General features: G+C 36.4%; 1 protein-coding gene across 16 annotated transcripts in view; it reads left to right on the top strand.

The window, feature by feature from the left end:
• The window catches only part of GABRB2 (gamma-aminobutyric acid type A receptor subunit beta2), a 321,436-nt gene that overhangs the window by 271,340 nt on the left and 37,997 nt on the right, over window positions 1-12,099 (top strand). For all 16 annotated transcript variants that reach the window (XM_087887361.1, XM_087887359.1, XM_087887354.1 and 13 more), the window contains one exon: window positions 10,517-10,654. In XM_087887361.1, the coding sequence (XP_087743487.1) occupies window positions 10,517-10,654 (138 nt within the window). The remainder of the gene's footprint in view (window positions 1-10,516; window positions 10,655-12,099) is intronic.

Below are 12,099 nucleotides of genomic sequence, written 5' to 3'. Positions count from 1 at the left end.
GAGGGGAGTAGATAATTAGTTTAATTTGCTGAGTGAGAGTTCATCTAAAATGTCCAATTGCTCTAGGTGTGCAAACAGCTGGAAGGAAATTGTCTTCAACACATAGACATGTGGTATTTTTAAAGCACAAATTATGCCCCAAAGGCTGTCTTATGAGTTGAAACTGCTGTTCTGATACATTTTTTGAGAATACAGCTTAAAGAAAGAGCATTGATAAGCTTAAAACAATGACTGATGATGAAAGCCATTTGCAAGTCAGAGCAGTGCCAATATTATTTATTGATTTCACTTTTCTATCCTCATCTTTTTTCACGTGCCTTCAGGTCTGCATATATGCATCTATCAGTATGCTTCCTTCACAATGATTAACTGAGGACCCAGTTGTGGGGGCAATAAGCTGACTTTGTATAAATATACAAAAGGATGAAGGCTATTGCTGAGCACATTGTAAGCCGCCCTGAGTCTTCGGAGAAGGGCGGCATATAAATCAAATTAAAAAAAAAAAAAACTCTTGTAAGCTGGGGCATAAAACCAGGTCTGCTGCTAAAAGACCAAATTCTCCAATAATCTTGGGAATTAAAAACACAAAATATATTGGAAAATATGTGTTAAGAATGTAGTAGGCAAAACTGGTGTCCTCTAACAATTTGAATTAAATCCAAGTTCAAAAACGAAGACAAACAGAAGGAAAGAGGTAAGAGGGGATAAAGACATGGAAACATCACATGGTGCAATAAAATATAGTATGTAATAAAGAAAATGAAGCAAGAAAAAAATAGATGGCCAATCAGACTGTCAAAGAGGAGGAAGATACCATATGTCCTTACACATTCCCATTATTTGGAAAACACTTCTAAGTCTTAAGTAAATGTATAGAACTGCGTCTCTATAATGTGCAGTCTTTTTTTATAAGAAGCCCCAGCACCAATGCTATATCTAACGATAAAAGGCTATGTAGGATTTAAATAGCCATTAGTTGAAAATCTATACCAGGGGTATCAAACTGGAGGCCCGTGGGCCAGATGCTTCATGCATAGGCCACGCCCACCCCAGCTCCACGAGTGAGAAAAACATCGCAAAATGTCACCTGACGGCAATATGATGCCATGAGTTTGACACCCGTGATCTACATCATTGTACCGTTTTGCCCATACAAGATAATTCAGGTAAAGTGTTTTCTCTCTGATCAAGAAAATCTACATTTGAATCATTAATCTGCTTCATAAAACAGTTTGATATGAAGGTGAAAAAAATAATTATCTATTGATTATCTACAGAACATAGACACCCATCCAGATGTTCTTAGTGTGAACCAAAACAGTACACACGCCACATGTTTCCCCTCTCAAGGGTTTTTAGATCAGAACATAATAAATATAATAATCCCTAATTTTCCTGTTGTTGTTTTTCCTTTGTTCTGCTTTGAATAAATCTTAGAAAATAAGGCTACTAGATCTGGGCTGCAAAAATCTGGGATGTATAAAACATATAAGCAGACTTAATGTTTTCTATAACATCTTGCTTCTATCTATTGGTCATCTAGATTTGGGAGAAAGTGCCTGGCTAAAGTCACCCAGCTGGCTTTCATGCCTATGCCAATACTAAAACTCACAGAAGCCATGCTCCTGGTTTTTATTTTTGTCATGAATGCTGAGATGAATATTCAGTGGCTAGGGTCATTGTTTTTGAAGGATTGAGTAATTTTGTGAATGCTGGGTCAGATTTTTGTAGCCTTGGTCTGGTACCCCTATATAAATTTTTATAGCATTCTTTGCATTAATATAGAATGAGTTGCTCTTTTGAGACTCTTTTTCTGCATGTAAGAATATAAAAGTATTATATAGGTTTTTTAAGTGAATGCTTGGATAGAGATTTATTTTTCCAGTCCAAGAGGTGATACTATGTTATGCTTGTTTGCATATACAATTGAAAGAAATCTAGATAATATATTGATCTAACGGAGTTAAAAGCCACTTACAAAATACAGCTTCATCAAACAGGAACAAGAGGTTCCTTTGCCTCTTGTTTTGTCATACTGAGACTTTGATGAGCTATAAAAGGCAAATAGAGGTGCCTGGCAAAATATTTGGTCAACAGAAGAAAGGACCTGCGCACCATAGCAACATATTCTCATGTAATGCAGAGAAAGGTTGGGCAGAGCAGAACATCAGAGGCAAGGAAATGATTATATGAGAAAATTATTTTAGTGTGTTTGCTTATGTATGCTTCATACTGACAGTTTTGGAGTAGGTAACTGTCACCCCAGCATTCCAGACTTATTTTCAAAACAAACTTCTCCCATTTCTATCCTAAAATCTCCCCCATTCAGCTGCTTCAAAATATTGTCTAAATTTGCACTGCAAATTCAGCTATGTTCAAAGTTTTAATAACATGATTTAGAGTATTTGGGGAATGAAATGTGGAAATGGGTTCAGAGACCTGCTCTCAGTTCCACCTTTAAATTCCAAGAATAAAATCAAAGAGAGAGGAAGAAATTGGGGGGGGGGGGAAACCTAGTTTGGTAGTAGTCTGGTAACATTGCCAGATACTCTCCTGCAGCCCTCTGAAAGATCAAGAAGTTGAATTACATACCCAAACCTTTAAATATTCACTTATCCCACAGTTTCTTTTCATTCAGTGAAGAAAGTTCTTTATGACATTCTGTGGTCCACCAAATTCTAGAATCCTTTTTTTTAATCTGTCATTGCCAGAAGATGATTTCCACCCAACATCCATCTGTATGTCTTTACATTTACTTATACTGATACAAAGAGGCCATTTGTGAACTCCACATTCATTTTGTATTATCTTTTGTTTTTGCAACAAGATTTGACCCCATTACTGCTTTCTTCTCACTTCAGGTGTTTTATTATAATATTTATTCTTGTGGACCCCATTACTGCAAGTACTGATTTCAGGTTTTAGCCATTTTGCATTTTTTTTCTTGCATCTTGGATTTGTGATAATTAAGCTAAGTACAGTACTAATGCATTTCCACTGCCGATGTTGTTAGAGTTGCCAGAAGCTTTTCAATTGTTTTCATTGTTTTAATTCACTGTAACATTAGCCTGCTTGAGCAGCTAAAAATGGGGAGGGTTGATATCAAGGTACTTGTACAAAAATCTTGAGTTAGTAAGGGTATCTTTTCTTTTATGTACACTGAGAGCATATGCACCAAGACAGATTCCTTGTGTGTCCAATCACACTTGGCCAATAAAAATTCTATTCTATTCTATTCTATTGTTGGTTGTCGGGGTTTGTTTGGGTTTTGTTTTTGTTCTGTTTTTTCTATGTGTGGGTCTTCAAGTCAGTCTTGACTCCTGGCAACTGCCTGAATGAAATCCTGTAAGGTTTTTCAGAGGTGGTTTACCATTGCTTTATCACTGGATGTTTTTAAGAAAAGACTGGAGTGGACAATTTCATTGCCTGAAATGATATGGGGTTTCCTATTTGAGCAGACGGTTGGACTAGAAGACCTCCATGGTCCCTTCCAGCTCTATTCTGATTCCTTCCTGGACTGAGAATATATGTCTGGCCCAAAGTCCACCAACTGGTTTTATGCTTAAACTCATGATGTTCAAAACTCATGATGTCACTGTTTTTTGCCTGGTGCTTTACCATTGGTTCTTTACCATTGCACCAAACTGGTTCGAGAAAATATTACTGGTTACATTATTATATACTATTATATGCTGCCGTAAATTTTTAAAAAATAGTTTGGAATTGTGTGCATTCCATTGTATTTTTTTTAGTGCAATTCATTGGCACAATGAATTACAGCTATTTTATTCCAATTCATTTTTGTTTTTTCAGCCAGAGAGTTTTGCTTTGGAATTTATTTTGTACACAGAGGGATGGGGAGTTAATGTCAGTTTTTCTCAGCACAGTTGTCATAGTATTTAACATGTGGCCAAGACTATAATAATTTTCCATATGGGATGAGCTATATAAGGCAGAATATAATAGCGTGTGATAAAAGTTCATAAGGAAAATTAAGCAGCCAGAAATTTTGGTATACACACAACCATCTTCAGATTTTAAAAATTGAACCATAGCGAGAACTCAATCTGGAACCCCATCCTTATTGCCTATGTTTGAAGTAGAAATGTAGCTCTTTGGCTGGGTACTAACAGAGCTCCACACAATTATGCATCCTGGCAAGCCTATGCTCCTGTGTTCGCAGAGCTTTATAAGAATGCTCAGTGGGACATAATTACATTTTTGCTTCAGGCCTTCCAGATGGTACGGCTGGAAAATTTGCCTTCCTCACTTACAAATGTTGAGAGCCTGCATTAGGCTACAGCATGTGCTGTTACCTGATTTGATGAAAACGTGTTTTTAAAAAAAGAATAGGAATTAATGTTGGTCATTTCTTTACCTACCGTAATTTTCTGATCCAAAATATCAGATAATTTTGGAGGCATAGCTACCTGATCACTTTAATATTCTTTTTAGAGAGTTTAACAGTTGTTCTTTCACATTCAAATTAATTAATAACACCACTGCAGAATTTTTAAGGTTTTCTTTATTCTGGCATAAGTACAGAATAAGAACCAGACGGATATAGTGGTTTAAGGTACCAGACTGAAACTAGGAGACCATGAATTCTAGTTCTGCCTGGTATTAATCGAGTAGGTTGACTTTGGGCCAGTCTCTCTCTCATACCCGTAGGAAAATGACAAAGGCAATCCACTTCCATAAAACATGCCAAGAAAACTTCAGGGTCTTTTGGCAGGAGTCAAGACTGATTCAAAGCTCTCTTGAATAAGACTATCATGTAAGGGGAAAGGGGAAATTAATTCTTTTTCCTCCTTTTCCCTTTGTTTGGCAAAAATATATATTAGAACCCTTTTGCACCAGTTTCTTGTTATCCCAAGCCCATTGTTTTTTATCACACAAAACTAAAGTGTTGTTTATGCAAATAGCCCAGTGAGTAAAATAGGTGTAAAATAATTCTGTTTCTTTGTATTTATTATGTGTGCTATATATACATGTACTAAAGGAAGAAAGAGATACTGTTTGCCCGGATTGATTTTGATGCAGTCACGTGTTCAAGTTCTCACATTGATTACATATTCAGAAATTGCTGCAGTCCTAAACTACTTTACATTTGCCATAGTGAGGTCAAGTGAGGAAGTCTTTTTGAAGAATGCAATGAATAATAATACCTAACATTTTTATATTGAACCCTTCTGGTTACATAAAGAGTGTTGGAACTTTTTACAAGATTTACAAGGAAAAATATTACAATTTTCAGATTCCAAATTGGGAAGTTGATGTATAATGAAAAATGTTGTAGTTTCTTGCTGAAGGTCATATTTCTGCAAAATATTTGGATTAGGGACCTTACATTTTAATCACAAAAAGCAATACTAAGAAAGAATGTGCTGAGAATGGTAAAGGTAAAATTACAAAGGGTACCTTAAGAAACAACTACAAACATCTCTGAATTTCTCCTGTTCTTATAGTCCAAACTAGGTCATGAAAATTATTTATATTTTCCTTTGGCGGTATTGTATCACATGTTTTACCTTGCACAATGTCGTATTTTGCAGAAGAATGAATTGCTGTATAACAGCCAGATGTGCAGATGGACAAAAAAAGATAGAAAAATCTAGTCAGCCCAATTTACCAGTATAATGCCCAATTACAGTGGCAGCAAACAACATATGGAATGCTCTAATCAGAAAAACATGGGACTGCAATACATTGCAGTCTTTTTATTGTTTAGTAAGTAGCTACAATAGAAGGCTGGTTTCCTTTTGTTTTTTAACTCTGCCTGAATGCAATAAACATCCCCTGGATACAAGAGCAATTAACTTTATTTAACTTTGCAAAAATATTGTGCATATTTGTTTTCCTTTGAAATATGAAATCCAACTTTATATGTGCAACTTTATATATATTTGAACTTTGGAAGGTAAGCTTGTCAACTAAATTAGTAATTCATATTTATCAATTTTTTCTAGTTCAAACATAATGGCTGTTCCTAGGAATTTATATGTTTGTGTCTTTAAGTTGCTGTTGATTTCTGTGACTACATGAAGTACTCCCTGTAGATTTGTTTGTTTTTTTTCAAGATTTGAAGAAGTGATCTGCCATTACGTTTTTCCTTGGGCTGAGAGAGACTGGCAATGGAGGGAGGGGGGAAGGAAGGAAGGAAGGAAAGGAAGGAAGGAAGGAAGGAAGGAAGGAAGGAAGGAAGGAAGGAAGGAAGGAAGGAAGGAAGGAAGGAAGGAAGGTTGGTTCACGAACTGCACTGTTGTAGTCTACGAATTTGCTGTTGATAAATCTTAAAGGTCCAGTAGAAAAGAAAATAGTAACTAAATGATGTGATTCACTTCTTAGTCTGTGAATCTTGGTTTTTCCCTTCTTAAATCACCTTGTTTCCCCTGAGAAGTAATGAAATCAATTAAATGCAAAAGATGTTACTTATAAGTTTTATATAGTGGGCAGCCAGCCATTTCCCCCACATTTTCTAAATTATTAGGATCTAAAAATAATCAATATAAAGAAATATAATCAGCATGAAGTTCTACTATCGATAATAAGAGGGAGGGAGGGAGGAAGGAAGGATCATTTTAAATAATTTTCTGTTATTCTTATTTAAAGATGTGATTATAGAATAAGCATAGAAGTAAGGGAGAATTAGTGTACATAAAGGGGCCAAGTTGTAATATTAAAGAAAATTGCCAGTGATTTCTTTCTAAATGAAATGGCAAAATCTACTAAAATGTCACATTAAATTACAGAGTCATCTGTCTTTATTTCCTGACTAAAAACTTCACTTATTACTTTATAAGTAGAGCCCCTCTAGAAGTTTGATATATATATAAATAAGTAAGTAAGGTGGTGAATGTAGCTAATATTCCTTCCGCCTCCTATTTTTCTGACAATGACAATCCTGTAAAAGTTGGCTTTCATGCCTATAGCAGTACTAGAATTCGCAGGAGCTATGGTGACTCAATGGTTAGAATGTAGTATTACAGGCTAACTCTGCCCACTGCTAGGAGTTTGATCCTGATTGGCTCATGGTTGACTCAGCTTTCCATTCTCCAGAGGTTGATAAAATGAGGACCCAGGTTGCTGGGGGGCAATATACTGACATTGTAAGCTGCTCAGAGAGTGCTGTAAAGTACTATGGGGTGGTATATAAGTCTAAGTGCTATTGCTGTTGCTACTCTCCTGGTTTCTATTTTTGTCATGGTGCTGGGATATATATGCTGTATTCATTGTTTTTGAAGGATCAAGTATTTTGTGGATGTTGTTTCAGATATGGTCACTGCCAGGGTGGCAGCCTGCCAGCGGTATTTTGGAAACAATTTGAGCCAGTGGAAGAAACAGAGGAAACAGGGGTAAAGAGCAGGGCCATGTTTGAATTTATCCAGGTGGCAAACAGGTAGAGTGGTGGCAGGTTGAGGTTTTTTTATTTCTGGAAGCAGAGAGCAATCAGGGTCCAGCATCAGCTGCTTGTGGTTCAGCTGACAAACAGCACCTAAAATTCAGCATCATCCAATAAAGGAAAACATTTGTAGTTCAGGGTTGAATAAGGGGATTTTGGTCCTTTCTGAGCTTGCAGACTTTTCATTACCCAAGCTAGGTAACATCAGTGCTAATGATATTACCTAGCTTCGGTAATGAAATGTCTGCAAGAAAACAAACAAGCTCAAAGAAGCACTAAGGACCCTCTTTCAATGGCTTGCAAAAAGAATGGTCAAAGAACAGTGGTTCTATTTTCACTCATTTAATGGACAGCACTAGAGACAAAATGGACTCTAATTGGGCTGGTTTGGCACAGCAAGGTGGCTGTGACTAAAGCACGAGAGCAGGAATCCCTAGTGGGACAGAGGTTATGTTTCAAAAAAAAAATGTCCAAAGACTAACACATGATCAAGAATGAAAACAAACATAAAATATAAAAGACTGAACTAAGAAATCATCAGTATAGAATCCAGACAGTAACAGTAATAAGAAAATTAAAGCTAGTTAAGTAGCATAAAATTCCTGCTAAACAGCTATTTATGCCGAACATAACGCTCTGTTTTTGTTGCTTTGTTTACCTACATAACACAGATCTGAAGAATCGTGTATTTCTAAAAAATCAGCATCCTTATTATTACTTTTTAAGCTTGTTTTTTAGAATGTATGGGAGATTAAATAATATGTTTGTGTAACAATATAAATACTTCAATTTAAACACTTTCCTTTGGGGCTGACAGCTGCTGAATGCATGACTCATATCTCTCCTGTGTGTTTCCTAACTAGAGAATGATATTCTCTTGCCCTAATGCATCAGATGTTCACAAAACCTTGAATGTCACTTGCTGTGTTCTCAGTTTATTCACTGTATTTTTGACGGTGTACCAACCAAACTGTGTGAGAAACTCCTTTTCAGAAGCTGAAGTCCTTTCACTCACCAGAAGGATCAAATGCAGTAAAGCATAGGGCTACCTCAGTTTAATTGAGTGAAGTATCATATTATTCCTGGTAGTGATCATATCTAAAGCAGTAATGAGATACGTGGCACATTTTTGGAAGAAAAAAAAATTCAAGAGGTAAATGTCAGTTCTCATTTACAGAGAAGCTATAGGAAATATCTCATTTCCAGTCCTGCACACCTGCCATAAACATTTCTCAACTTCCGTGGTTGTTTTGTGAGGTTCTTCCTAACTCTTTTGAGGGGGAACTTTTGTTCTGTTTGAAATCATAATTCTAAATTTAAAAGTATGGTCTTCCTGCCAATGTGGTACCTTCCTCTCAACCCCCAAACAGCATTACCAACATCCATTCTGGCTAGGAATTGTAAAATGCAGCCTAATGTATCAGTTTGGGAAAGGATGACAAGATTCGTGGCCAGCAGACTTAAAGCACTATCTCATGTTGCCATGGCAACATGAGGGGCAAGATGGCCTGCTCAGTTTTTCCATCTGTGATCATTTGCCAAAGCAAAAACTAAAAAGATTAAGCCATATACAGGTACCCTCATAAAACAGTTACCACGATGAATATGGCCTAGTACAAAATATTCATTTAGCAAAATGCAGATAGTTGTGGTTACTTTCAACCCATCCATTTAGCATTCCCAGACTGCCCCTCATCACATTAGCTTTTCTTTCCCAGGCAGATTGACCCACTTTCTATATAATCATTACAGATGGTAAATTGATATTTGAATCTATGTATTTATTTAGTTCAGAATTTTAACCCATTTTTCTATTCACATTCCCAGCTCTGTGCTCCTAATGAATGAACGATCAAACAACTGAAAAGACAATAAAAGCTGCAAAAAAAAAGATGATGTAGAAAAACTGCATTCCCAGTGAAAAGAATAACGCAAAATATGAATGTGCTTTAATGTTGAGTGGGGGACAATTTAACATTACCAGAAAAGGAAGTTATAATTCTAACTTCCTTTTCTGGTAATGTTAAATTGTTCCCCACTGCTGATTTATCAGTAACTGGGCATAGCAATGGAAATAGCACTTAGACTTACAATATATACAGCCTCATAGTGCTCTTTGCATGGTTTACATAGTCACATATTGCCCAAAATCTGGGTCCTCATTTTACCAATCTCGGAAGAATGGAAGGCTGAGTCAATTCTGAGCCCATCAGGATCAAACTCCAGGCTGTGGGCAGAGTAGCCTGCAATATTGCATTCTAACCACTGTACACCAGGGCTCAGTAATAATTCTGCCTATTAATAGGCAAGCATTCAAGACCTCAGCTGGTATTTTTCCTCCTTATGGTTTTTATCTTTAATTTATACTGACTTGAACTAAGAAATCCTTGAGATAGAGGAGGATTTCATACAGGGAGCTCCTTTGGCAGCCTTCCAAATGTAGAACTGTGCTTTGCAAAATAGGATGCCTGGCCCTCCTACCTCAAGAAAAATACAACCAGTCATGAGAGTAGACCAGTGGTGAAATCTAATTTTTTTTTACTACCTGTTCTGTGGGCGTGGCTTTGTGGGCATGGTATGGCTTTGTGGGCGTGGCTTTGTGGGCATGGCAGGGGAAGGATACTACAAAATTCCCATTCCCTCTCCATTCCTGGGGAAGGGTATTGCAAAATCTGCATTCCCAACCCACTCTGGAGCCAGCCAGAGGTGGTATTTGCCATTTCTTCAAACTGCTCAAATTTTCCGCTACTGGTTCTCTGAACTACTCAAAATTTCCACTTTCGGTTCTCTAGAACCTGTCAGAACCTGCTGGATTTTACCTCTGGAGTAGACAGATATCCCAAGGCAAGAAGTTATTGATCTTTCCTGTCACAACAGAGGATGCACACTTCCTTGTTTCTACCAGCTTTCTTCTGATTTATATCTCTAAGTGGATTCTACCTTACAGTTGCCTGATACTTAAATTAAGCATGACTGAAATATATGTGGGTTATATGCATTAGAGAACTTTTGTTTTGTAAATGTTTACAAGGTTCCAAATAAAATATATTATAGTTATAGTGGTGTGAGAGAACTATATACTAAATCTTTGCTTCTATATTTTTTTTTTTACAGATGGCTACACAACTGATGATATTGAATTTTACTGGCGCGGGGGTGATAATGCAGTTACAGGAGTGACAAAGATTGAACTGCCACAGTTCTCTATAGTGGATTACAAACTTATCACCAAGAAAGTTGTCTTCTCAACAGGTTTGTGAGGACATTGAGAAAGGAAAGCTTCTCCAATGTAAATCTGTTTAAACTGTTTTAATATCACACAAAGGTGAACTGCATGGTTTACAAAATAATTTGAGCTTCCAAATAACTTTGGACGTGTTAATTAGTGCATTGTTACATTACATCCAGTTGTTATGGATTGAAATTTCCATAGCTTCTATCCAATAAGGACAATAGCAGTTGTTCTCTGAATATAGCTATGTAGTAGAACACAGACTGAAGAATTCTCTGCAAGTTTACCCAGGAATTAATTTTACTGAATACAACAGATTTATTTCTGGGTAAACATGCATAGGGTTGGCTTGTGTAAATAGTAAAACCTGAAGTTATTCAATAGTTATATAAAGATGTGCCAGGGAAAGGACCTAGTATTTATTGGCAACTCTTTAAAACTCTTTAAAATCTTTAAAATCTTTAAAATCTTTTTCTAGGGCAATGCAACAGCTATAGACAGCAACCATGCAGTTGAGGCAAAAGATGCAGATGCTTTAAAATGTTGAGAATTATGCTTGGTTCACATATTTTAGAGTTCTGAAGAGTTTCTGTGGCTGTGTAGCACTAGATACATAGTGCTACCAGCCACAGAAAATAACTGTATATGCCTTATTCAGCAGTTTCTAAAGAACAGTTAACAATCCAAGCTAATAAACAATTTTCTGTCTTCTAGAGGTACTCTCCTCTCAAAGCTAAATAGAAAAACCTATCAACTTTATCCAGGCATTTTCATTATTGTAAAGTATACTATCCCTTTTCAATCTTTAATGGCTCCCTATAGAGTAGTCATTAGCTGCCCTCTATTCTATTATTCAGACATCTAAATCTAGTTGAGTTGGGTTATTTTTTTTATTTTGGCAAGCAGTCCTTGGCAGAACAAGAAATTACTTTATGTAATCCATAAAGTTTGCCAATCAAACCAAATCATAATTATTATTTATATATTGCAAATCTGTAGAATACAGCCTGTGCTTTGTTCTTAGAAAAGAGCGCAAAGCTTTGGAAGTAGCAGGATTAGAAACTCCATTTGAGACCTGAGTTGGACTCTTGAGGAAAGTTTAGATCCAGACAATTTATGAGATACAATTTCTGTGTTTTTACTTGCCATGCCTTTTAATGTTTTCCTACAGATTTCTTTACTTTTTCATATGACTATGCAGTGTCTATTCATTATAACTGTGCAGTGCTTTAGATTTGATACTGAAAAATACTCCAGAGCACATAGGGATATGAATATGGCATATTTTTATCGTATCTTTCCTGCAGTTGTGTTGAACCATGGCTGTTGCACATGTTATTCATGTGTTAGTAGTGTGTGCTTGTGTGTTTGCATACATGTGTGGGTGTGTGTGACACAAATAAATGCATCTTTCTACTTACCCCCTTTCAAGGTAAGTACTGTTAAGTGAAGTGAAGAAATAGAA

Source organism: Pantherophis guttatus, chromosome 2 (assembly GCF_059756535.1).
Source record: "Pantherophis guttatus breed Tessera chromosome 2, ASM5975653v1, whole genome shotgun sequence".
NCBI classification, from domain to species: Eukaryota; Metazoa; Chordata; class Lepidosauria; order Squamata; family Colubridae; genus Pantherophis; species Pantherophis guttatus.
The sequence above is the reverse complement of the archived record's forward strand: the minus strand, read 5'-3'. Positions and strand labels throughout refer to the sequence as shown.